The following is a 25,559-nucleotide window of genomic DNA, read 5'->3' as shown; positions in this document are numbered from 1 at the left end:
CAGTTTGGCTCAGTGGATAGAGCGTCGGCCTGCGGACTGAAGGGTCCCAGGTTTGATTCCGGTCAAGGGCATGTACCTTGGTTGCGGGCACATCCCCAGTAGGGGGTGTGCAGGAGGCAGCTGATCGATGTTTCTCTCTCATCGATGTTTCTAACTCTCTATCCCTCTCCCTTCCTCTCTGTAAAAAATCAATAAAATATATTAAAAAGAAAAAAAAGAAAAGAAAACCCAAACCAGCTGCTGTGGACTAGCCTTCCCGGGTCCTCCCCATTACTGAGCAGCCCAGGGAAGGGCCCTGGAGTCTGGGGTTGTAGGAAGTGGCCGGGTGATTCCTGGGATCCAGGTTACCGGGGAACCCGGCGTGGAGAGAAGAAATCACACAGGCCCTGGCTGGGTGCTCAGTTGGTTAGAGCGTCGTCCCGGTACGCCAAGGTTGCGGGTTTGATCCTCGAGCCCATGTAAGAATCAACCAATGAACGCATAAATAAGTGGAACAACAAATCGATGTCTCTCTCAAATCAATAAATTAAAAAAATATAAATATATATTTTTAAAAAAGAACCGGGCGCTTGGCGGCGCCCCACGCCTCTTCGTGTGGCTGTGGACGCTGCAGAAGGTTTCTCCCAGGTGACCCCGAAGCGTGGCCCCGGCTGAGTTTTGGGGTTTAGGAACCTCTCTGTTAACGCGCCGGTGGCAGCTCCCCCTTCCACTGCCTGGCCTTTGCCTTTACCTGAGCGGGTCTCCCACCTCCTCCTCTGACCCAACAGACCCTCTGCTCCCCAAACTCCCCGTTCGAACACCCCGTCTTCTCTGTTTCCCACGCGCCCGGCGGGGAGGGCTCGGGCACTGTCTGTGTTTAATCAGAGTCCAGAAGGGCCAAAGAGGCCTCGTGGGCCAGCTCGAAGCGGCGCCCTCACCCCACTGTCTGGCCTGGGCAGGCCGCTTGGTGGGAGTCCTGGGAGACTGGTGACGGGGAGGCGGCCAGGGGCCAGAACCAAGGGGAGGCCTCGGAAGGTGGTGAACAGATCAAGTTCAGTTACATAAATTTTGAGTCACACCCTCGTTCAGTTAGCTGTTAATTTCCTATAAAAAAGTGGGTGGAGGTGCCCATTTGCCGCCCGGAGCTGGCCCTCCCAAGATCAAAATGAGGAAGAGGACGGCGAGGGGAACCCCACCAGGGAAGCGGGGGCCAGCCAGTTTGGCAGGGACCCTAATCCTTGAGGGTTGGACTTGGTTTCCCTTCCTGTCGCCCAGGACCTCTGGAACCCCTGATGCTGCCCTCCAGGGTCTGGGGGTGTCCGGGGCGAGCAGGGCGCCCATGGATGGCCGCCCTGAAGCAGCTCTGTGCCAGCGGCGGGCGGGGGGAGGGGGGAGGCAGAAGGAGGCCGGCCGTGGGCGTGTCCCGCTCCGATACCTGGCAGGTGTGAGTGGTGCTGACCAGACACCTGTGACTCCTGCTTCCTAGGTGGCTCGAGGCAGCCGGGATGTCAGCTCTTCCCAAGAACCCTGCTTCCCGCTGAGAAACATGATCAGCAAGTCCCGTGAGTGTTGTCCCAGAGCTCCCCACCCTGAAACGCGGGCCCCCACCCCCAGAAGCAGTCTCGGGTAGCATCCTGGGACCCCGGGGGTCGGGAGGGACAGACAGGGAGCTAGGGGCCCCTCTCTTCTTCTTGAAGGACTTTGGAAACGCTCAGGTCCAAGCCCCGGGCTGGAAAGCAAGGGCCAGGCTCGGGTTGGCTTGCGTTGGGGGTTGCAGGGGCCCCAAATGGGGCAGGTGAGAGGGTGGACTAGGACGGTGCCCGCCTGTTTCTGCCTCCAGCCCCTCTGTGCCTGTGCCCCGCAGGCTGCAAGCTCCTGGCCATGCTGGCACTGGTCCTGGTCATCATGGTGTTGTACTCCATCTCCCGGGAAGACAGGTACATTGAGCTGTGAGTCCAGCTTCCCTGGCCTTCCGCCGGTTCATCTCAGGAGCAGGGCTTGGGACGGAGCGTCATAGGGAGGGGACAGAGTGGGCAGGAGGGCTCAGGGCCTGAGTGTGACCTCTCCCTCAAACTCAGCATGAAATTCTCCCGGGAGGGTGACATTCTTAGGGGGTGGGTTTGGGGGGGTCGGGTCTGGGATGACTCCCCCAGGCCCTCGGCCAGGGTGTTCAGGACAAGGAAGAGCTGCATCCTCAATGGTTTGTTTTCAAAATGGAACTTGGGTTGAGATGATCCCCACCCTGTAAGCCGCTGTCCAGGGCCTGGGACCATATGCGTGGGAGATGGTGGAGGCTGGGCCCCTGGTCTGACCGGAGCTCCTGCCTCTTCTTCTTTCCATCCCCAGTTTTTATTTTCCAATCCCTGAGAAGGAGGAGCCGTGCCTGCAGGGTGAGGCAGAGAGGAAGGCCTCTAAGCTCTTTGGCAAGTGAGTACTTGAGGGTGCAGTGGGTGGGGCAGGGCCTGGGGTGGGCTGGGATTGAGTGTCTCCAAGTGGGGAGTCCTCCCAGCGAGCCGGGCGGAGGGACTGTGTTGGTGGACACGGGTTAGGGGAGATCCGTGATGACGGAGAGCCCTTGGACATGCATGTGGACTATCAACCAGGGGCCTGACCCCGTTTCTGGCGCCGGTATTAATCCCTTCCGCATTCCCGCCCTGTGCTCACCTCCGTGCAGCTACTCTCGGGATCAGCCCATCTTCCTGCGGCTAAAGGATTATTTCTGGGTGAAGACGCCCTCTGCCTACGAGCTGCCCTACGGGACCAAGGGGAGTGGTAAGTTCTGCCCGGTGTTGTCAAAACAGTGGGCTTGTCTCGACCACACTCTTCTTTAAAAAAAAAATAAATAATTTATATATATATACTAGAGGCCCAGCGTGCGAAATCATGTGGCCCCACCCACCCGCCTGCCCGCTGGCCGCCAGCTTTGCTGCAATCAGAGCCTGTGGGCCGTGGGGAAGGGACCAAGAGGTGCTCTGTGCACTTCATGGTGACTGGTCATTTGGTCATTTAGGTTGTGACGCCTCTGGCCTTTTATTATTATGATACATACACATACATATATATATACTAGAGGCCTGTTGCATGAAGAGATTCGTGCAATAGGCCTTCCCTTCCCTTGGCTGCTGGCACCAGTTTTCCTCTGGCACCCGGGACACAGGCCTTCACTCTGGTTGGGCTCCGGCCAGACCCCTCCCCCCCCCTCCCCCCCCAGCCATCAGGCCTCGCGGCTCCACCCATCCTGGGGCCGTGAGGCCTTGCGGCTCAGCAGGCTTCGGGGCTGTTTGGCTTCGCTGCACCGTTTGGAGCCTACCTATGCAAATTAACCGCCATCTTTGTTGATGGTTAATTTGCATATTGCCCTGATTAGCTGATGGGAAGCGTAGCGAAGGCACGGTCAATTACCCTTTTTGTCTTTTATTAGATAGGAATCTATTGATTTTAGAGAGGAAGGGAGCGGGAGAGAGAGATAGAAACATCAATGATGAGAGAGAGAACCATTGATTGGCTGCCTCCTGCACGCCCCTTACTGGGGATGGAGCCCGCAACCCGGGCATGTGCCCTGACTGGGAATCGAACCGTGACCTCCTGGTTCATAGGTCAACGCTCCACCACTGAACCACACTGGCCGGGCGGCCACACGCTTCTTCGTGTTCGCCACCCGCAGTCCCAGGGGCAGGGGCAGAGCAGGCAGGCAAAGCTCTGAGGGGTGGAGGCGGGGAGAACGCAGCCTTCGCGAGGCTGGCTCCTGTCCTCAGCCCCTTCCATCGGTTCCTTTTGCAGAAGACCTGCTCCTCCGGGTCCTAGCCATCACCAGCTACTCCATTCCGGAAAACCTCCAGAGGTAAGGGGACTGCCCCCTGTTACTCGGGTCCGAGTGCCTCCCCCCCCCCCCCATGAAACAGCCAGGCCCAGCACCTCCCGTTGAGCCTTCCTGCCTCTGGTCCCCGGTGGCCAATTTGACCCATCTTCCCAGCCTGCCTGTCTCCAGGGAGGCAGGGACATCGGTCCCCACAGCAACTGAGCCTGAGCACCTGGAGCAGGCAGAGGCTGTTGCCATGGCAACCGGCAGGCCCGGGCAGTAGGCGCGGGGCCTCTGAAATGGGGTTTCTTATTGGTGCTCCTCGGTCGTCTGCGCGTCTCCCCTCCTCTCTTTTCCATCCTCTGCTCAGTTTCCTCTTTGGTAATAGAACCCGGGGCTCAGAGTCAGCAGGGACATCGGCAGGACTCCCTGCAGATGGCTGGTCCATGGGGCCCGGGGCCGAGGGGGCCCGGGGAAGGGTTCCGGGCCAGGCCAGGCAGACCCAGGGCGGGAGCAGCGCCTGCTTCTGTGTCTGAGCCCCCTCTGCCCCCCGCAGCCTCAAGTGCTGCCGCTGCGTGGTGGTGGGCAACGGGCACCGGCTACGCAACAGCTCGCTGGGAGAGGCCATCGACAAGTACGACATGGTCATCAGGTCTGTGCGCCCTCGCCGCCTTCTCGTGTTCGGGGACGGCTGTGGACAGGCCCCGCGGGGCCCTGCGTGATGGCGTCTTCCCCCCCCACCCCAGGTTAAACAACGCCCCCGTGGCTGGCTACGAGGGCGACGTGGGCTCCAAGACCACCATGCGCCTCTTCTACCCGGAGTCCGCCCACTTCAACCCCAAGGTGGAGAACAACCCCGACACACTCCTCGTCCTGGTCGCTTTCAAGGCGATGGACTTCCACTGGATCGAGACCATCCTGAGTGACAAGAAGCGGGTAGGTGGGGAGGCGTAGGGGCGGGGGCACGGAGCCAGGCCCTCCCGTTGTGCGGCGTCTGCTCTGCGGTCCTGGAGCTGGGGAGTGGGGGGAGGCGGGAACTCGGTCTCCGCAGCTTCTGATGGCCCTCTGGGCAGCCCGAGCCCGCGTGCCCGTGGGAGCCAGGTGGCAGCCAAGGACCCCCTGAGCTCGAGGCTGCAGGAGCTGGTCAGGAGTCATCTCCAGGCAGGGGCAGGTTAGGACAGTCGAGATCTGGCCCTTCCAGGCGAAACTTCCAGAAGGTCCACTGTGTCCCTTTGCCATCCAGTCACACACCCAGCTGTCCAGCCTGGCGTTTTTGCCAAGTGTTTACACAACCCCCAACTCGAACCCATCCAGCTATGGGAGATCCTTGGAAGCGGGAATGGCCGGACCTCGTACTCGACACACGGTCTCCTGGCCTCCCCTGGGGGTGCCCCCCCCCTCTCCCTGCCCCGCTGGTCTCCCTTCCTGTCTGTGGTGCGGGCCGGCACCTCCCTCTCCTCACCCTGGGGGTCTCTCCATCACATGGACCCCGCCCCCTGGCTGAGGACCACCGGGCTGGACTTGCAAACAGGTCTTCGCTCGCCCCCATCTCTTCCTTCCAACCTCACCCCCGCCCCCAGGTACGGAAAGGCTTCTGGAAACAGCCTCCCCTCATCTGGGACGTGAACCCCAAACAGATTCGGATTCTCAACCCCTTCTTCATGGAGATCGCAGCTGACAAACTGCTGAGCCTGCCAATGCAGCAGCCACGCAAGATTAAGCAGGTGAGGATGCGGCTGGGCACCCCGGGGGTGGGGTCACGGGTGGGAAGGAGAGGGGAGCGTGTTAGCAGAGATGGTAACTCCCATCGGAATAGCACCTGTGGCAGCCGGGACCCAGCCTGGGGGCACCCACCTGTAGTCGGGTTTATTAGCTCGCCCGCTGCAGCCAGGGAGCGCACAAGCTTGAGAACCGCGGGGCATCTCCGAGGTGGAGAGGTGTGGGAGGGTATTTACAGGCCCAGGGGCTGGAGTTGGAGGATGGTTTTGGCAGGCGTTGGCCAGAATCTGTGAACGGGTGCGTTACTGGGACAGTCGTCGTGTTCTCTTTAAACCAGTGGTTCTCAACCTTCCTCATGCCGCGACCCTTTAATACAGTTCCTCATGTTGTGGTGACCCCCAACCATAAAATTATTTTCGTTGCTACTTCATAACTGTAATGTTGCTACTGTTAGGAATCGTCATGTAAATATCTGATAGGCAGGATGTATTTCCATTGTTACAGATTGAACATAATTAAAGCATAGTGATTAATCACAGAAACAATATGTGATTATATATGTGTTTTCCGATGGTCTTAGGCGACCCCTGTGAAAAGGTCGTTCGACCCCCAAAGGGGTCGCGACCCACAGGTTGAGAACCGCTGCTTTAGAGCAAGTCAGGCCTGTGCAGTTGCTGTTACATCATCTTACCTGTGACCTCACACTTAGGTCTGAGTGAGTTCGGAATTGGAGCGTCCAGTTCGCCTTGCATATCATAGTCAAGTTTTGCAGTCATGATGCAGTTTTGCAAGGGCTGGTTGTAGCTCTCAGGGTCCTTAGTGGCCTTCGGCTGGTGGGCTTTAGCTTGTAGCTCCCCGAGTCTCACACTCGTGTCTTCTGAGCCCCCGAGAGGCTGCGTGGGCACGGGGACAGAGGTAACCAGCAGACACAGGCAGGACTCGCTGTGCCGCTTCCTGGGTGGCCTCGGGCAAGGCAACCCCTCGGAGCCTCTGATTTCTTATCTGTCTGGTGGGGGTCAAATCAGTGCCGACCTCCGAAGGCCATTGCAGGATCTCAAAAGATCATCTTGTCGCAGGCCCAGCACGGAGATTGGTACACAGTGGATGCTCAATGAGTATTGGCCACATTTTGAATGGATGGTGTTATTATTTACTGAGTATCGACCGTGATTCAGCTTCAGAAGTTGAATGCCTGCTTTTGTGCTTGCTCCGTGCCGGGCCCCAAGTCCGCACGTGGGGAGTAAGACACACTCCTCGGGCCAGCAGAGTACACATAGGTAGCAATGGGAGGAGCCAATGCCCTAGCTGAGTTGTTCCAAGTGCTGCAGGACCTCGGAGAAGGGGCAGCCCCCCCCCCCCGCCCGCCCCAGGAGGTGGTGCTGGATTGGCCCTTAAGGGCCCATCAGGCAGAGACCTGGGGAGAGGTAGGTCATTTGCCAATCAAAACACTCCTGGCACTGGGTTCTGTTGCAAGTAGAGTGGAGAGGTTTTATGCCCCGTAGGGGGCACGGAGCAGAAGTGAAGGCAAGAGAAAGGAAGGACCCAAACCAGCTCCTGTCATATGTAGGAAGAGGCCCAGAAGGGAAGGTCTTGATGGATATTCGTTTCCTGTCACTGCCTAACAAATGTCCACCGTTTAGCGGCTTAAAATAGCACCACGTATCTGTTCCTAGTCCCGGAGGTCAGAAGTCCAGCTCAGGGAGGCTGGGTTCTCTGCCTAGGGTAGGTATGTGGGTTCCTCCCGCCCCCCACCCCGTGTCCGAGAGTAGAGTGCTACCATTGATGTCTATGTCTCTATTTCTTTCACGATAATCAAAATACTTAACGAGGTCCAGTTTTACGCGAAGCTTAGCACCCTTACGAGCTCTCTTAGGCTGCGCTGATGCCGGAGGCCACATCTTGCTCACGATGCACAGAGCGGACCTAGATCGAGCCCAGATGCTCAGAGGCGGTTCAAAGCTCTGGCAGCTGGACGCTGGGTGTGGTTCTGGGGGAAGGAGCTTGGCGGGGCCACTCGCTGCAAAACAAATGCTGAAGGCTGGGTTTGCCCTTCGCCGTTTCTCATTAAAGCGAGAATCCGCTTCGAATGTCTCTTGGTTAGCGACCCCAGGTGCTGTGGTGGGACTTTTGTGAAAGCAAAGCGGCATAACATGAACTCTTGGAGAGCGGGGAATAGCTGTACAAGCCTGGAATCAAGTTGGCAGCTGGACTGAGTTCCTTCCTGTCTGGAGGCTGGAGGGTGAGGGAGAGTGTTTTTTTTAAGTATATTTTTATTGATTTCAGAGAGGAAGGGAGAGGGAGAGAGGGATAGAAACATCAATGATGAGAGAGAATCACTGATCGGCTGCCTCCTGAACACCCCACACTGGGGGATCGAGTCCACAGCCTGGGCACATGCCTTGACCAGGGATTGAACCCTGACCTCCTGGTTCTTAGGTCGATGCTAAACCACTGAGCCACACCAGCCGGGCCCAAGCTCATTCTCGTGGGAGGAATTCAGTTCCTGTAGTTGCAGGACCAACGTCCCATTCTCTTGCTGGGTCTCACCCAGGGCAGCGGGGAGCACCCTCAGCTCTTGGAGGCTGCCCGTATTCCTTGCCATGCGCCCCCTCCACCTTCAGACCACCCCCAGCATGGTCATTCTTCTTGTGCTTCCCATCGCTGACTCCCTCCCCTGCTCAGCTCTAGACCTGGATGTACAAGCTCATGAAATGCGGTCAAGCCCACCAGGATTATCGCTCTGACGGTCCACTGTGCCACCTAAAGCCAGAGACCAGTGATGGCGAACCTTTGGAGCTCGGCGTGTCAGCATTTTGAAAAACCCTAACTTAACTCGGGTGCCGTGTCACATCTAGAAATTTTTTGATCTTTGCAACCATAGTAAAACAAAGACTTATATTTTTGATATTTATATTACATATTTAAATGCCATTTAACAAAGAAAAATCAACCAAAAAAATGAGTTCGCGTGTCAGAGGTTCGCCATCACTGCCAGAGACCATACTGTCATAGATCTCATCCTAGCCATAGTTTCCACACACGCCCACGGGCGAGGGCCCCTGGGAGTGGTCTTCAAATTCTCCTGCGACAACGTGCGTTTTTCAGGTGAAATGGAGAGATCTGTGACAGTTCTAGGTTTCCAGCTTGGACAACGGGGTGGGCAGTCATAGGTGTAACTAATCTAGGGGACACAGCGGGGGAGGGAGCTTGGTGCGTTCAGGAGCCCTGTCTAGGCAGAGCTGGCCAGAAGGCGATGGGAATGTGGTTTGGCCAAGTTCTGCTCGGGAGGAGATAAGAGTGGTGGTTACAGCGCCGGGGGGGACGGGAGGCCCAGGCAGGAAGTGGCAGATGACACGACTGCCGACCGCCAAGCTCAGAAAGACTCTGGAAACCCCCGCTGCACGAGGCCTGGCCGGCTGACGTGGTCTGGAGGCCGAGCGAGGAAGGGAGATGGGTTAAGTTCGGGCACAGGCCGTCCCTCTCTGTGGAAGAACTGGGGATGGAGACCGGGAGGTCGTTAGAGCAGCCCTTAGGGTGGACGGGAAAGTCTGGCATCCCCAATTCACAGAGGGGGTGAGCCCACCTCATGAGGGCGCACGGTCTGTGAGCACAGAGGCCCCAGGTCTCCCAAAAGAAGTGAGGCCCTCCAAGGCCCAGAGCAGAACCTTTCTTTCCACTCCTTCAGGAGTCTTAAGCCTCGGTTTCCCCATCTGTACTAGGCAGTATGGTAGCTATGAGCCACATATGGCCATTTCAATTTCAGTTAAATGAAATGAAAAATTCAGCCCTGGCCGGTTTGGCTCAGTGGATAGAGGGTCGGCCTGCAGACTGAAGGGTCCCGGGTTGGATTCCAGTCCGGGCACATGCCCTGGTTGTGGGCTCGATCTCCAGTGTGGGGGGGGGGGGGCGGGGGGCGTGCAGGAGGCAGCCGATCAATGATTCTTTCTCATCATGGATGTTTCTATTTCTCTCTCCCTCTCCCTTCCTCTCTGAAATCAATAAAAATATATTGGAAAAAAAGAGATTAGCCTAGCTACACTAATAAAAGAGAAAGATGCAAATTGACTGTACCTTCACGACACCCACCAGCCAATCAAGAGTGAGTATGCAAATTAACCCAACAAAGATGGTGGATTAATTTGCATATGCAGGCGCCAAGCGGCTGGGGGTGGGGTGGGAAGGCAGAAAGGTGGCCTGCGAAGGCGGTACCGGCAGCCAGGGGAAGGAAGGCCCATTCTTGCACAAATCTTTGTGCATCGGGCCTCTAGTATTATATATATTTTTAAAAAAGAGAAATGAACAATTCAGTCCCTCGGTGCCATAAGCCCTGTTCACTCGCTCACTTGCCAGCTGTGCTGGTGGCACAGTTCTGTTGCAGAGGCCGCCCTAACGGTGCCCAAAGGGGCAGACCCCTCTAACACCCTCCCCACCCCTGCTCCTCAGAAGCCCACCACAGGCCTGCTGGCCATCACCCTGGCCCTCCACCTCTGCGACATGGTGCACATCGCCGGCTTTGGCTACCCGGACGCCCACAACAGGAAGCAGACCATTCACTACTACGAGCAGATTACGCTCAAGTCCATGGCGGTAAGTGGCCCCCGCCTGCCAGCTGGGAGGGGCAGACCAGCCTGGGACCCTGGGTGAGTGACCGGTGCCCAGGGCCCAGAGGTGGCTCCCGGTGGCGAGGTCCCTCAGAGTCAGAACCGGCACTGGACTCCCAGCCCAGTGTCCCCTGGATTTGGCCACCAAATTGCCTTGCTTCTCAGAGGCGGCACGGGGAAGGGAGCTCCCGGGGTGCGGGGCTGTGGGAGGGCCAGGAATGTCACCATCATCCCTCAGTTTGCTTCCTTGGCTGCCTCCGCAGGGCTCAGGCCACAACGTCTCCCAGGAGGCCCTGGCCATCAAACGGATGCTGGAAATCGGAGCAGTCAAGAACCTCACTTACTTCTGACTTGGGCAGGAGCTGCACCCATCGGTCTGCCCGCTCTGCTACCTGAGCAGCCCCCAGCCATAGCTGTGGGGGTGCCTGTGCTAGCATGGCCAGCTTGGACTCCCCCTCGCCTGTGTGTGGGGGGGGTCCCGGGACTGGCCAGGCCCAAGAGGAGGCCATGCCCAGCTGCTCTGTGGAGGCCAGCTCGCCAGGATGGAGGCCGGGGGCGGTGGGAGCCCAGCGGAGGAACGGGGCCCGCGGCTGCCTGTCCGCGCCGGGAGGTTATTTAATGGGCTATTTAATTAATGGGAAGAAAGTGCTGTGGGCTGGTCCCGTGGCATCCAGAAAAAGGGCATATACAGTGTCCGGACCATTTTTTATAAAAACACAAACAAGAGGGGCCCACTGAGGCCTAGACCCAGAGCAGGCCTCCCCGGAGGGGGGTTGTCTGGAGCGGGTGGGGGTCCTCCCGAGGGGGGCTGCTCCTCCCAGCGGGCGTGGGAAGAGCAGTGGTGGGGTGTTCCCTGGAGAAGGAACCTCATCTAGAAAAGAGGTACCAAACAAATTAAACTATTTTTCCTAAAACAAAGCAGTTGTGATACCCGGTGTCCTTTCAGATGAATGGCGGGGTGCGTGGGTGGGTGGTGGGCCGCAGCAGTGGGTCGCTCTCCGGCAGTGGGCAGGGTCATTAAAGACCTGTGGGACCCAGAGCAGGCCACGGTCACTCAGGAAATTCACTTTTGAGGCCAGTGCTTGGAGCCAAGTCATACATTGTCACAGGGGCGTAGGAGGCAAGCAGGTGGTGCCCAGAGCAGCCCTACCTGCCAGCCACCCCGCTGGCATCCTGCATCCTGGTTTACTTCCTAGAGGTAGGGAGGGGCAGGAGGATGCCCAATAGGAGGGGCAGGACCCTCTCCCACCTTCCTTCCTTTCTCTCACCAGCGTGTACTTTCAAAAGCCCCATGCGGGGCGATGTCTGAGGACAGGGGTGGAGTCAGACAGAGGAAGCCAAGTTTTCCTTCTCAGATTAACTGGGAATCATAAAACGGAGTTTACAGAAGGCCCTGCCAAGATCGGGATGGGCAGGGCCTGGGTAGCAGCTAAGGGATTTGGCAAGGCCTGCCAGCCAGTTGCCAGGCCCGGGGGGGAGGGGGGTGAAATGCTCCCTCCCTCCCCCTCCAGGTCTCTAGAATCATGATAGTCCTGCTATTTGTCCGTGTCTCCCCTCTGTGTTCTCCATCTTTCCAAGCCCTGCTGAGCTGCCAGCTGGGCTTCCTGCCACCCACAGCTGTTTCTTTACATCTGGAGCCAGGAGGGAGCGCTCGGACCCCCTTCCCCCTCCCACCCCCACTAGGGAATGGGGCTCACAGCTGTGTGCCTGGCTTTCTCGGAAAGAGTTGCAGCCTTGAGGCTTTGAGGCTGGGCTGGGACAGGACAGATAGAACAGGGCAGAGGTTGGGAGGATCAGAGGGAAGTGACACTTCTTGACAGGGTTGGCGTGGCCTGGGGAACACCCACAGAACGGTCCCGAGGACCCTGCCGGGGATGGAACGTGGCAGAAAGACTTGCTAGCTGCTCTCCCTCCAGGGGAGAGGGGGGAGTTCTGAAAGCAAATAGGGCCCCGCATCTGCAGCCGCACAAGGGCTTTTGCTGCGGGGGGGGGGGGGGGGGAATGTGGAAGAGTGTGGAGGGTGTCCTCTTGCTGAAGAGTGTGAGCACGGGGACAGAGACCTCAGCTCTTCTCCCCGATGCTTCCCCAGCTGCTGCTCATGAGGGGATGCAAAGGAGTATCGATTTCCCCATCCAGGGCCATTGAAAGTGTCTGTCAGCACATATGATCCAGCTGTCCTAGACTGGGGTCACTACTCGTCACTGAACACGCCTAAACTTCAGCCAGAATCCACTACACATGGATGGTCAGACTCCCCAGATGCGCGAGCGCGCGCACACACACACACACACACACACACACACACACGCCTGTAGACACGGGAGCATTTCACATTCTTGTTGGGTTATGCTTGTGAGGGCATACACATTCCTTCATGACTGCATACAGACAAGAGTATGTGCGGGGATGGGGTGTTCCCTCGGGGTGTGGGCTCAGCTTTTTCCCGGGTGCAGACTGAGGCAGCGCTGGCCACGATCGGGGCTGAGCGCGGAGCTCTGATGTGGCCTGGTTGGGTGGGGTTCCTTGGTCCTGAGAAAGGGACTAGCCCAGCGATGTGTGATATGCCTGCCAGCCTGCCTGGGACTGATTAAGCCGAGTGGGCAGGAAGGCAACAGGAGGGGCCGCAACCGAGTGCAAGTCCACAGTCCGGGTTCCACACCCGCTCTCCACTTCGTTCTGTAGGATCGAGCATTTCTCCGCCTCTAGGCTCCCAATTCCTACGTTTCTTGAAATCGGAGGGTGGGTCCAGCCAATGAGCGCCACTTAACAGCAGTATTATCTGGAGGCGATTTAAGAAAGCAGGTTTTTGGGTCTTCCCCAGGGCGCTGGGGCGCAGGAATCTGGGATTTTAATGAGCACTCAGAACCGCTGCTCTAGCAGTCTAGACTCCAGGATGACCTCATGCGTCTCTCGACTTCACGACTTCACCGTCTACGAGCAAAGCCCTTCCTAATCCCCCGCATCCTGGAGCTGCATTAACCAGGCGCACGCGCAGGAGGAGCAGCCGGCACAGCTGGCCCCGCCCCCAGGCGCGGAGGGGGCGCGGAGGGCGCGGTGGGGCGCGGAGGGGCGCGGAGGGGCGCGGAGGGGCGCGGAGGGGCGCGGAGGGGCGCGGAGGGGCGCGGAGGGGCGGGTGCGCTGTCGGGTGGGCGCGGGCCGGCCTGTGGCCGTGGGAACCTGGCAGCGATGGTCACTGCTGAGCGAGGCCTGTGGGGCTCGGCCGGGGCGGAGCCTGCCCGGCTGCGTGTCCGGTGGGGACCCCCCCTGGGGGCCTGGAGACCAGACCTGGACGCGGGGAGTGACAGAGACCTGCCGGCCAGTGTAGACCCCACAAGCCCTGCCCTGCACAGAGGCCTGGGAGGGGAAGGGACCCCCAGCTCAGCCAGAACTCGGCAAAGAGCTGGGCTTTGACCCAGCGCACGAACACATGGGAAGACTTTGTATTCGCATCCAATGGTGTGCCTGCCTTTTGGACACTTCAGGTTTTTATTGACACGTTATATATATATATCTTTATTGATTTTTTACAGAGAGGAAGAGAGAGGGATAGAGTTAGAAACATTGATGAGAAAGAAACATCGATCAGCTGCCTCCTGCACACCTCCTACTGGGGATGTGCCCACAACCAAGGTACATGCCCTTGACCAGAATTGAACCTGGGACCTTCCAGTCCGCAGGCTGACGCTCTATCCACTGAGCCAAACCAGTTAGGGCTTATTGACACTTTCTAAGGACATAAGTACCGCCCCCCCCCCCCCCCCCCCCGCGGTGGGGGGGAGGGACTAGTCAAGGAAAAGGGTGAGCTTGGAGCAGGTCAGTGAGGCGGGAGAAGGTGGGATGCCCACAACCGCTGCAGACGGTGGGATGCCACGTGGGTGCGACTCCCCGCTGTCCTGCCATCAGCCCAGTGGGCCTCTGCCCCTCCAGCTGCCAGTGATGGCGCATGCGTGAGGTCTCAAGGGTCTAATGGGCGCACTGTGTAGACTGTGGAGTATGATATCAATAGTAGATTGGAAAGCTGCCTTGCATCATGGAAAATACCAGAAAGGGAACGGATCAGGTGAGGGACAGCTGGAGGGCCAACTAGTTGCCCGGTGCAGAGTAACCTTTTCTGCTGACCGAAAAGGCTTTGTCACCCACAAGCAAAGGAAGGGTAAGACATCAGCGAAATGACTCAGATGCAGGCTTTGCATAACCAAACAATGAGCAGCCCGAGGTCAGACTGCTCTCTGGGAGTGATTTTCAGTGTTGAAGGCAGACGCCTTTCTTCGGGGTTTGGGGAGACGTCATCCATTTCGATGGCACGCGGCCTACGTACCACACACAGGAGGTTCCGAAATGGAGGGTAAGGAGATGATCCCAGTCGGTTGGATGTCTAAACCTTCTGATCTTTTCTGACGTCTTAACCACAGCTCCAGAAAGCTCTGTGCTAGTTTTGAGCATTCCCATGATTCCGTACCAGACATGGTTCCAGGGAAATTCTTCCAACTTAGAAGTTTAAGGGAGGAGGGGTGTGTGTGTGTGTGTGTGTGTGTGTGTGTGTGTGTGTGTAGTTACAGCCTGTTTGCCATTCCCGTTCTTTCTCAACGAGTTTACTTCCCTTGTTAGAGGTCTTGGGGATTCTGCACCCAGGAAATGAGACAGGGAGGCGACCCTTGAGTCTCAGATGTCAGATATGGGAGGAGCCCAAATGTATTGGAAGGCTCCGCTCCTTCAGGTAAGGGGGTACACAGGACTGGGATTGGTTGGGGGAGATCACGGTCCTGTCTGTGAGGGTGAGCACAGAGGATTTGACCAAAGTTTCTAGGGAAAAATGAACTTTGGAAGGCAGATTTCAGGTTCCCAGGGAAAATCAACATTTTCAAGGACACCTATCCCTCAACAGAGGCATGGCTTCCTCTCAGGAATCTTACAAGACTCGGAGGGTGGGGCTGGGTGGAGGGAATGAGAGAAGGCTCAGATGTTGAAATCACACTAGGGGATTGAAGCTGGAATTACTGAACTAAGCTATTCCAGAACCATCTATTATTCCGAGGCTCCCTAAAACACTGTTTACATAATCACCAATTTTAACGCTTAAAGGGTACCTTCTCCTGCTTGAAAATGTGTTTCTGTCTTGAGGGGAAGAAATCACAAGAGTGGAAATTAGCGGCTAGTAGGGAGACTCTTGCTACGAAGGGTGAGGAGACAAACCCTCTGACCTTTCTGGATGTCTTAGCCATAACTTCAGAAAGCGATCTGTTCTCATTTTCTGTGGGCTGTGTTCCACCGGTGTCGCCTGCGTGGCAGGAGAGCTAGAGCAACTTTCGGTGAAAAGCCAAATAGAGATTCTTATCTAAAGACTCTTCTATGGAAGCCCTGAATCCATATGCATCTCACTTTACGTCTACTGCCTTCTTTCCTCAGCATTTCTCCCAAGTTCACTACTGTCACAAGTGTATTTCTAGTCCGTGGGCCATTTTCATTTTCCTACAAGGCAGGCAAAGGCGGTATCTTTAACGTCGTCCACCTGAACCTGACTTTGGAGTGACCTGAACCTGACTTTGGGGTGACCTTCAGGGGGAGACGCCCTGTATTCAGGTCCTATCCCAAGCACCGCCTCTCGTCTCGCATCACTAGGAGCAGATGTCACAGGAGCTTCACTTTCTAAGACCCCAGTCCCCCCAAGTCCTGTTTCCTGAGACGTCGCCAACCTCGTCTTTGAATCCAGAACTTTAGATTCACCACAAGAAAGACAGCTCTAAAGGGCACTCTTGAGTATTCTCATGGCAATCGGAGACTCTTCCCAGGGCCACGAGGTTAAGAAGCAGCCAAAGGAGATAGATGCCTTTGCATGGCTGACCTCCCCGGTCTGTGGGGGGTGGCCCAGGGGTTGAGGAGGCCCGGCCCTGTGGGGAGGCTCAGTGGACTGTTCCAGAGGGGAGAGCTGGGAACATGGAGTGGCAGGCGGCTATCGGCACCAGGGATGTAGAACACAGTCAGTGCGAGCCATGTGTGTTCACAAAAGGCCTTTGAAAGATGAGGGCTAAGCCCGGCTGGCGTGGCTCAGTGGTTGGTTGAGCGTCAACCTATGAACCCGGAGGTCACGGTTCGATTCCTGGTCAGGGCACATGCCCAGGTTGTGGGCTTGGCCCCTATTGGGGATTGGGAGGGGGAGTGCAGAAGGCAGCCAATCAATGATTCTCTCTCATCATTGATGTTTCTCTCTCCCCCTTTCCCTTCCTCTCTGAAATCAATACAAATATATTTAAAAAAAAAAAAAAAGACGAGGGCTAGGGGGGGAGTAAAACTGCAGGGCCCATGGTAATGAAAGATTTCCATGAACGTCAGAGACCAGCCCTTAGAGGGGCGGGGAGAGGGAACCAGGAGGAATAGCAATTAGGGGAAGAATGGACGATTCTCTCCTTCAGCAACAATGGATTCTCTGGGGAAAACAAGTCCTTATTTTCAGAAAGAAGGGTAGCTTGAAATTTCCTCAGTTCTTCCAGTTGATGACCTAGTTAGGAAGACTGAAGCAGAGCGGGTCAGGGACAAGGCCTTGGGAGCCTCACTGGACGTGAGAAGCAAAGGTCAGGATGAGAGATCTCTATCAGCGATCCATTTCTCAAAGGTTGCTGGGAGTTTTGACGTTTGCGTAGCCAACGGCTGGTATGTGGTCACATCTGAAAACAACTTAGGTAAGAGGCTCCTAAAAGACTTTTTTTCTCTAAGGAGGAAGTCAAATTCAAGATTTGGTTGAGATGTCATAGGTTGATGTCTACGTGGTTTTGTTCCTTCAGGTAGGCACACCGAGTGGTATGTTAAACAAAAACCTATATGCAAATGAGGCTAGTTTTTATTTAAATCTGTATGCTTTTATTTTAATAAAGAGTTTCTCCGATGGGGAAACTTCCTAGAGAAGAAACCGATTGCAGGACGGCCTTGGTCTTCTTTTCTGGTGCCATCACACGCCACACACAGTACCTGGGAAGAGCTCCTTGAACTTGGGGCGTGTACCTTGGGATTTCCGTGCCGATTCCTTGATAGCAGACGCCATACACCAGCGGTTCTCAACCTGTGGGTCGCGACCCCTTTGGCGGTCGAACGACCCTTTCACAGGGGTCGCCTAAGACCATCCTGCATATCAGATATTTACATGACGATTCATAACAGTAGCAACATGACAGTTATGAAGTAGCAACGAAAATAATTTTATGGTTGGGTCACAACATGAGGAACTGTATTTAAAGGGCCAGAAGGTTGAGAACCACTGCCATACATGGTGTGTACGCCTCCCCATACCGACGGGAAGAGAGAGAGGCGACCCCTGAGAAATCTCCCGAGGACAGCAGCCTGCTTGTTGCCATGTCCCCGGGTCCCTTCCTCTCCGGAAGCCCCGAGGCCTAGGGCTCTGCAGCACTTGTGTCCATAGGCTGGGCCAGGCCCGGCTGTCCATGGAGCTGTCCCGTGCGGTCCTCAGCTCCTCCAGCGACAGCACTTCCTGTGCCGGGAAAGCTGAAGAGGTGGTGGAAACAACTCTGGCCTTTCCAGACTGATAGCGGGCCTGAGAATCAGAAACCGGGCTCCCAGCCAGGGACTCAGAGCCAACAGTGAATTTAAAAACTATCAGCAAACTGGACACTGGCCTTGGTCGGGGAGGAGGGGGGACTTGATACACTGAATAGCTTTGTTTCCCGGGGAGCCGTGGTCTTTCCAGGTCATTCGGGGACTGGAGGTGGAGGACGCCAGCCCTGCCTTCCGCCCCGGCTCAGCCACCTCAGAGCGGGTGCGAGCAGATGGCCTGTACCTCAGGCCGGTTCATCACAGTCTAGGATGAAAGTGGCCTTGAGTCGGGACTGTGGGGTGGACACATTTTACAGAGGAAGTCACGGGTGTTGAAATCTCCTGTGTGCCACCCGCTCGCTCTGTGAACTAGGCCTAGGGCAAGTCTTTTGGCCTCTCTCTCAGCCTCATTCCCTTGCCTGTAAGATGGTAAGACTTGGTTGAATTGTGAGCATTCAGTAAGGTTACAAATGTAGACTCATTTCAGTTTATTTGAAATCGCCTACAGGGGAATTCAGGGTTACCCATGGCTTTAAAGTTTTCTGTTTTTTGTTTTTGTTTTGTTTACACCTTCCTTTACCAGCTTTTTTGCACCCTCGCTCCTGTGGGAGAAGTGAGTAGGGCTGGAGACAATTGAGGGATGCACACAGCTCAGGCGAGGCTCTTCCGAATGCCTCAACATTCCAGAAGCCCGGATGCTGCTAATTTTCCCCTGCTCTCGGACACACACACACACACACACACACACACACACACACACAGTTTTGCTGTGCTTGTGCATTGGAGGAACTCAGGGCCTTGGGCACGGGCTGGCTGAGTCTGGACTGCTCGGCCCCATCAGGACTCCGTTCCCTTCTACGACAGTCCACATGCTTTCTCAGGGAGTGCCCACAGGACACAAGACCAGCTCCGTTTGTTCTACGGGAGAACAGCTTTCTTCCCTGTGCTTTGGGTGATTCTGAGTCATAACCTGGGGTTTCCGGAAAGAATGGACTCCTTCACCCCATTATGAATGCTGTGTATGGGCGTGTGTGTGTGTGTGTGTGTGTGTGTGTGTGTGTGTGTGTGTGGCAGAGAAGGGGCAAGGAAGGCTGTGGTGGGGGTTAGGGGGAAGACTCCCCACCCAGGTCCAGGGCGGGGAAGATCAGGCAAATGGATGGGCAAACCCTCTGAAGTCGCCCTTCCTTATTCTAGCACACCAAGGCGTTTTGCATCTGGTCTTGGAACCTTGTTCCCTTTTGGCAAAGGCAACACATACACGGAAAGGAGAAGTCTCATCAAGATGAACCTAGAGTGCGCAGGGGCCAATACCCTGGCATCTGGGCGGGGCCAGGATGGTCCGAGGAGCAGGATATGGGACTGGGGTGTATTGCTTCTACTTCTCATCAGTTTCCACTCCCTCGGGCTTGGGGGCTGCACCGGAAGCCATCTGGGGCCCTGGGGGCTCTGCAGCCACAGGAAACACAGTGGAAACTGAACACCCTCCTGGGGGGAGGTGCTAAGAAGGCAGCCGGCAAACCTGTGGGTGGGGGCCATCCGAGGACTCAGTGTATGGAAAGAAACACAGACTTCTGTGGTGGAGGTTCCCACGATGGTGAGGACTGGTCTAAAACGTATGGGGAATGCCAGCCTTAGGGACCCTTTGGGTTCTCCAAAGGTCCATGTGACTCCTGCTCCTGGAACGAGCCCTCTACAACTTGCCTCTGTGTACCCATCCCTTCCCCCTCTTCTGTCACCACAGCAAGCTTCCCACCCAAGCGAGGCCACCCTTGGGACGCGGTGCGAGTCCTGGAGGGTTGTGGTTTTTGGTGCCATTGATTCTTTGAAGAGGGCCTCCTCCCCTGAGCCCCCAAAGAAGGGCGCTTCCCTTGCACAATGTTGCGGAGAGACCTCCAGGGACCCTCCAGGGCCCAGCAGGGCCATGTGGCCTCTAAGCTGGACATGGCATGAGCCAGCTGGCTGGTGAGTCCTGCTGCTGCGCCCCTCCTGGTTGGGCACAAGCCACCAGGAGAGCTATGGGTCGCTCCCACAAACAGCGCTAGGGGCTGCCTTCATTGTCTAGGACAGTGGTGGACAAACTCATTAGTCAACAGAGCCAAATATCAACAGTACAACGATTGGAATGTCTTTTGAGAGCCAAATTTTTTAAACTTAAACTATATAGGTAGGTACATTGTTATTAACTTAATTAGGATACTCCTAAGCTGGCCTTTGCTAAAAAAACGTCCTCAATCTGATTGAGGTACTTTCGCTGAAGTCAACCCCTTCCAACTCTCCCATCCACACTCGTCTTGTCTACTTGTTTCAGATAGACGAGTGTGGATGGGAGAGTTGGAAGGGGTCGACCTCAGCGAACGTACCTCAAAACAATGTACCTCCCCCGCGCTGCATATCCCGTGGCCCGCCTGCACCACATCTACTGTCGCCCGACCCACCAACCGACACCCCCCACTTCTTCTAATGCCACTTCTTCAAAATAGACTCGCCCAGGCCGAAAACCGACTTCTGCGCATGGGCCACGAAGTTTCAATTGCACTCTACGCGCGCGCCCGCACGTGGTATTTTGTGGAAGAGCCACACTCAAGGGGCCAAAGAGTCGCATGTGGCTCGCGAGCCGCAGTTTGCCGACCACGGGTCTAGGAGAATCGAATCAAATGAGGGCAAAGAGCTGTGGGCCCCAGAGCGCTGGGTTCCTCCGGTGGCTCTGCGGGAACAAAAGGGGAGAACGAATGTGCTGGAGGAACAACCCTAACATTTATTCTCGGGTGCTGAGCAGGAGGGGGGAGGCGGCGACAGGCTTTCTCTCTTGCCCACAGAGTCTCGCTGAAGACAGGGCCATTGCTCCTGGGGTGGATCCAGGCCCCGGAGTCTCATCAGCTGAGAAAGCCCGTCTTATTCTCTTAAAGCCCTGACCTCTAGTCCCCTCAAACCTACCTCTCCCAGGAAACACCGCCCCCCTGACCAAAGAACCACTCGCACCCCTTGTATTAACTCAGATGTGCCAGTGGAGGAGAGGGGACTATGCAAAGCAGGGCGGGTGGGAAGGCGTGAGGCTCACAGCCTGGGAGGGGGCGTGTCCGGTGGGGCGCTCCCCAGACGAGGTGCTCACACCCCCCCCTCCCGCCCCCCAGGACACCAGTCTCTGATCGGGCCAGTCCCACCTCAGAGTCCAGAGGCATCAGTCCAGGGACAGAACTGCAAGAGTAAGGACACGAGAAACACCGAACAAATTGGGGGCAGGCTGCCAGCCAGTGTGCGAGAGCTGGTCCTATGGCCAGGCTGTTCCTGGCTCTGAGCAGCAGAGGGCGCTGCGGCGCTGGGGCAGCTCCGTGTCGGGGGAAGCCTTCCCCCCTTTTTTCGCTAGAGTTGCACAGGGGCACAGGCGCAGGGGTAGAGCTTTTGGGCAGCAAGGGGCAGAGCTCACGGGGAGACTGGAGAGTGATCGGCAGTTTCATGAAAGCGAAGTTCTAGCTGCCTCTAGTGCCTGTGGGAGGAGCGGTAGGGAGGCGCCTCCAGGAAAGGGCTGGGGACCAGCCAGGGTCCTGCAGGGAGCATGGCGCTCAGCTGCATCCTCCTGCCTCCTCCTCCTCCGGCACCCCCACCTCGCGCCTCTGCCGCGGCCGCTGGGGACCCAGATTTGTGCTTGACCAGGGCTTCGCAGGAGGGTGGTGGCAGAGGCAGTCGGGCTGTCCTGGAGGCTGCCGGTTCTGGGGTCCTCTACACAGTCCCCGTGCTAACTGGAGAGCCAGGATGTGCGGTGGCCCCCGTCCCCCGTCGCCCCCCCTCCCCGCCTGCGCGGGCTGGACCGCGATCCTCAGACGTGAGTCTGCATCCTCCGCTGCAGGGGTCGGCTGGGGTCGGAGTTCTGCGAGGAGGACTGCGAGTGGTGGGAGGAGGAGGCCGAGGCCTTGCTGGCCTTGTCGAACTGCACGTAGCCGTCCTGCTTGCCGCTGCTGCTGACGCTGCTGTCGCACTGCGTGTCCAGGAAGGAGCTGCTGTCGCTGAGGGAGCCCCGCTGGAACTCGCGCTCGCAGAGCTCGATGGAGGAGCTGCCCATGCCCAGCACGAACCTCTGGCTGTAGTCATAGAGGCGGGCCTGGCCGCTCAGGGTGCTGTAGATGTTGGTGAAGGACATGCCCGTAGGCACACGCTGCTTGCCCGCGGGGCGCAGGTCCGGCTGGCAGCTGGACAGCGAGATGGTGGGGGTGGAGTGGTGCTCCTTGAAGGTGTTGACGCTGTAGTAGCCATTGGTGGGGTCCTGGGCAGGGGGGGTGGGGTGGAAATCAGAGCATAGCAGCGTCAGGGGCGGGCGGGCTGCGCTGAGCTTCCTAGGCTGAGCGGGCCTTCCTTACATGGGACAGGAGGCGGACAGACCGGAGGGGGGACAGCAGGGGAGAAGGGGGGGTCTGGAAGGGTTATCCCAGGGAAGAGAGGGCTGCCAGGTGTTCGGGTGGCAGCGCAGAGGGAGGGCGCTGCAGGGAGGGTGCAGGGTAGCTTTAGTGATGTCAGCACAATGCCAGGTCCTTTGAGAACCAGGCTTTGTTTTTTTTTGTTTTTGTCCAGAAGACGGATGCTTAGTTTTCAAATGCATCTGTGAAAAGGCTGTGGGAGAGGAGAGCTGGGGACCTCCACTTGAACTCGGTTGCCTCCTTAGTGTGGGGCTGAGATAGCAGGTGCTCACAGCGCAGGGGCAGGGCGGGGGGGAGGAGGGGGAGGGTCCCACCTTAGGGAGAGGAGAGGCACCAGCCCCAAGGTGACCTCTGGCCTTTCTCTTCTATTTGCTGCCATTGTCTGTCTGGACAGGGGCTTGGGCCCTCGGCGCTGAAGGCCAGGGGACACCCGGTCCTACAGCTCGGGGCCACGCCTACCTTCAGGTTCTGAAACTCCTTCTCTTCTTCTTTGAGGACCTCGAGCTGCTTGAGGACGGAGTCTTGCTGGAATTCTCCCCGCTCCATCTGCAACCCACAGATGGCTGCTCAGCGGGCAGGCAGTGGGCTAGCCATCCACTCGCCCCAAGGAAGAGATGGAGAGGCCAACGCAAAAGAAGCCTGCATCTCTGCCTCCCACTGCCCGGCCCACAGGAGGGTGAAGGACTCAGGAGTGGGGGTGGGGGGTGGGGGTTGGGAGGGGTGAGGGGCAGGTCTCTCAGACTGAGCTCACTTCCCTACAGAGCTCTCACTTGGCTGATTCAATCCAATTCAGATTGAGCATTTCCTCAATTTCAGGGCAAGCACTGTGCTAAGGGCCAGGTACACAGCGATCAAGATACAGCTGTTCTCATCAGGATGAAGGATCTGTAGGTAAATAGTTACAGAATCTCGCCCGGCCAGTGTAGCTCAGCATCAACCCATGAACCAGGAAGTCACCGGTTCGATTCCCAGTCAGGGCACGTGTCCAAGTTGTGGGCTGGATCCCCAGTAGGGGTGTGCAGGAGGCAGCCGATCAATGATTCTCTCTCATCATTAATGTTTCTATCCCTCTATCCCTCTCCCTTCCTCTCTCTCTAAAAAAATCAATAAAAACAATCATCACAGAACTTCAACCAGTGGGCACAGGTTGGGGCCCCAGCAGGGCAGTGTGTCATCAGTGCTGGGCTTAGGGAAGGCATTCGGAAGGCGTCACCATGAATCACGGTGACCTTGGCCACACAGCAATGACATAGATGTACTAAGTTTTCTTCCTTAACAAATACCACAATGCTGAAGAAAAAGGATCACTTCCTGTTTCTCATTCGGTCCCCAGCACACCTGGTACAGCACCTTCGGTATGGTGGTCATTGACTTAAATGCTTTTGGGATGGAATCATATTTAATGCTTTTGATTAATTCCTTGATTTGCCAGCGCCTAGTGCAGTGCCTGATCTACACAGAGTAGGGCTGTTACCAATGTTAGGTTTGTGTCGGATGAATGAATGAATGCAGTGTCATTGCTCTAAATTTCTGAGAATTAAAATAATACTTACACTCAAGGTGAAAAATAAAGCATAGGCAGCACACAGTGGGTGTGTTAATTAATCTAAATAACCTCAGTAGCTGCTCCCCATGTGGCATTTCTACACAAGCAGCTGACATCTCGAGAGCTGGCTGTGCTCCACAGGCTCTGGAGGTTTGCCATCTAGCCCTCAGCATGGCCCGTGTACTCTCACTTTCATTCCCATTTCCCAGATGAGCAGACTGAGGCACAGAGCAGCCCATAGTCTTCCCCCCTCCGGCGTATCACCACGAGGGTTTCCTAGCAGTGTTTCAGGTTTGTTTGCACATTTGGGAGGAGGAACAGGCGTGGGCTGCTGGAGAAGTTATGATTTGCTTACGGTATGCAAGTCAGTTCCGGAAGAGGAACCTATGCCTCTTGCAGACTTTTTCTTTTTTTTTGGGGGGGGGGGGGGGGAGTGGGGGATTGGAACATGGCGTATATACTGAATATCTGTGATATCTGTGGGTGTAGGTGTGTAGAATGATAAGTTATATGGCAACATCCTGTGGCTATTTATGCATGTCTTCTCTCCCTACCAAATGGCCAGGTTCTGTGAAAGCTGGGGCTGCCACTTAGATGTTGTGGCGTCTCTAGAACCCCCAGCGCAGCAGAGCAGACACGGGGTCATTCTCTGTGGGCCGAGAGCAGGCACCTGGCCTGTGATAGGGGGAAGGGCGCGTTGTGATGGATGCGCTGCTTCATGAAGCACCTCAGGCTCCTGGGGTGTGGGGGGGCTTGTCGTCCAGGACTTCGGGGCTCAGGGTTTGGGGCGGGGTGGGGGTAGGACAGCATTCTCACCATCAGCTGCTTGATGGTGGGGTGCTCCTCGCCCTCCCTGCCAGAGGCAGGCTCCTTGTGGACGATCTCCACGCGGATATCGTTCTTGGCTGACACAACACCTTTGAGATCTGGGCGTAAAATAGGAACGTGGAGATGACAGGTTCCGTCTGCATCCTCGGGCATCAGGGCCCGAGATGGCCAGCCCCTCCCACACCCCCGTGGCCCCCGGAGTTGACCCTCCAGCCCCCGAACCCTGCGGCTTCACCACGTCCCTCCTGCCAGCAGAACCCTGTCTAGAAGAGCTGAGGGCTCTGGGCCTCAGAGCTCTGCCCCTGTGGGCTCCCGGCTGCATGCACCTCAGCCCGTCACTGCAATTTCCGGGGCTTACGAGGCTGTCCTCATCCCTTTGTCCACCACACGGAGTGAGGCCCTTTCATGCTGCTAAAGTCTCCCCCCTTCTGGGGGTCTTCTCTGACCCCCTGTAGCAGGCTCTGAGCTCCCCCTTCAGAGCATCACACACCTGACTGTTAGAAAGGACCTACTGGTCAACCTCCCGCCCGAAGCAGTGATATCCCTGCCGTGCGGTGGTCCCGCTCCTCAGTCAGTGCTTTCAGGATGGAGACAGGGCAAACTCTAGAGGAGGCAGCCTGTTTTCAGTTGGCAACTTGTTAGAAAATTCTGGCTAAAATCTGGGGCCCTGGTGTTTCCATGGAGAGAGTGGTGAGGGAGGTCCTGAGGCCGCACCACGGGGGGCGTCCAGGCCGCTCAGCCTGGAGTGGAGGGGAGTGAGGGGAGCACCCAGCTCTCGCCCATAGCGAAGGCTGCCCCGTGGAGGAGCGGGCGGGCTTACTCTGATTATTCACGTCTGCCTTGTGCTCACAGCACCGTGTTAGGGCTGCGTGGGGTCACACAAGTCATGTCCCCCACCCCTCCGACTGTTACACATGGGGAAACTGAGGCTGGGGTAGCTGTAGCCCCGCCCAAGCTCCCATATAGAAGAAGGGGGACCAGAGGACTGTGCCTGCGCGGTCTCCACTTCTGCGCTGCTGTCGCATTTGACACGTCTGCGTGTGTCCGTTACGTGGAACGTCAGTGCTGTGTCTCGGGATGGAACTCGACACGCACACGATCTTTCAAGGATGTGCGGTACACCGAGATTTTTATTG

General features: G+C 56.8%; 2 protein-coding genes across 11 annotated transcripts in view; one reads left to right on the top strand and one right to left on the bottom strand.

The window, feature by feature from the left end:
- Positions 1–11,016, top strand: part of ST3GAL4 (ST3 beta-galactoside alpha-2,3-sialyltransferase 4) — a 17,122-nt gene extending 6,106 nt beyond the window's left edge. For 2 of the 10 annotated variants that reach the window (XM_023748637.1, XM_023748635.1), the window contains exons 2-11: positions 1,466–1,541; positions 1,820–1,928; positions 2,326–2,406; positions 2,654–2,751; positions 3,760–3,820; positions 4,335–4,430; positions 4,525–4,714; positions 5,359–5,502; positions 9,941–10,084; positions 10,337–11,016. In XM_023748637.1, the coding sequence (XP_023604405.1) occupies positions 1,466–1,541; positions 1,820–1,928; positions 2,326–2,406; positions 2,654–2,751; positions 3,760–3,820; positions 4,335–4,430; positions 4,525–4,714; positions 5,359–5,502; positions 9,941–10,084; positions 10,337–10,717 (1,380 nt within the window). In that variant the 3' untranslated portion in view covers positions 10,718–11,016. The remainder of the gene's footprint in view (positions 1–1,465; positions 1,542–1,819; positions 1,929–2,325; positions 2,407–2,653; positions 2,752–3,759; positions 3,821–4,334; positions 4,431–4,524; positions 4,715–5,358; positions 5,503–9,940; positions 10,085–10,336) is intronic. The other 8 variants (XM_023748640.1, XM_023748638.1, XM_023748636.1 and 5 more) reach the window with 7 other exon arrangements.
- Positions 11,017–21,443: 10,427 nt separating this feature from the next.
- Positions 21,444–25,559, bottom strand: part of LOC102428464 (kin of IRRE-like protein 3) — an 8,532-nt gene continuing 4,416 nt past the window's right edge. The window contains exons 3-5 of the mRNA XM_006107947.3: positions 24,412–24,521; positions 22,509–22,595; positions 21,444–21,898 (exon numbers count right to left, since the gene is read on the bottom strand). Coding sequence (XP_006108009.2) covers positions 21,455–21,898; positions 22,509–22,595; positions 24,412–24,521 — 641 coding nt within the window. The 3' untranslated portion in view covers positions 21,444–21,454. The remainder of the gene's footprint in view (positions 21,899–22,508; positions 22,596–24,411; positions 24,522–25,559) is intronic.

Source organism: Myotis lucifugus, unplaced genomic scaffold, assembly GCF_000147115.1.
Source record: "Myotis lucifugus unplaced genomic scaffold, Myoluc2.0 scaffold_1599, whole genome shotgun sequence".
NCBI lineage: Eukaryota > Metazoa > Chordata > Mammalia > Chiroptera > Vespertilionidae > Myotis > Myotis lucifugus.
Note: the sequence above shows the minus strand (reverse complement) of the source record. Positions and strands in the feature narration are given on the sequence as shown.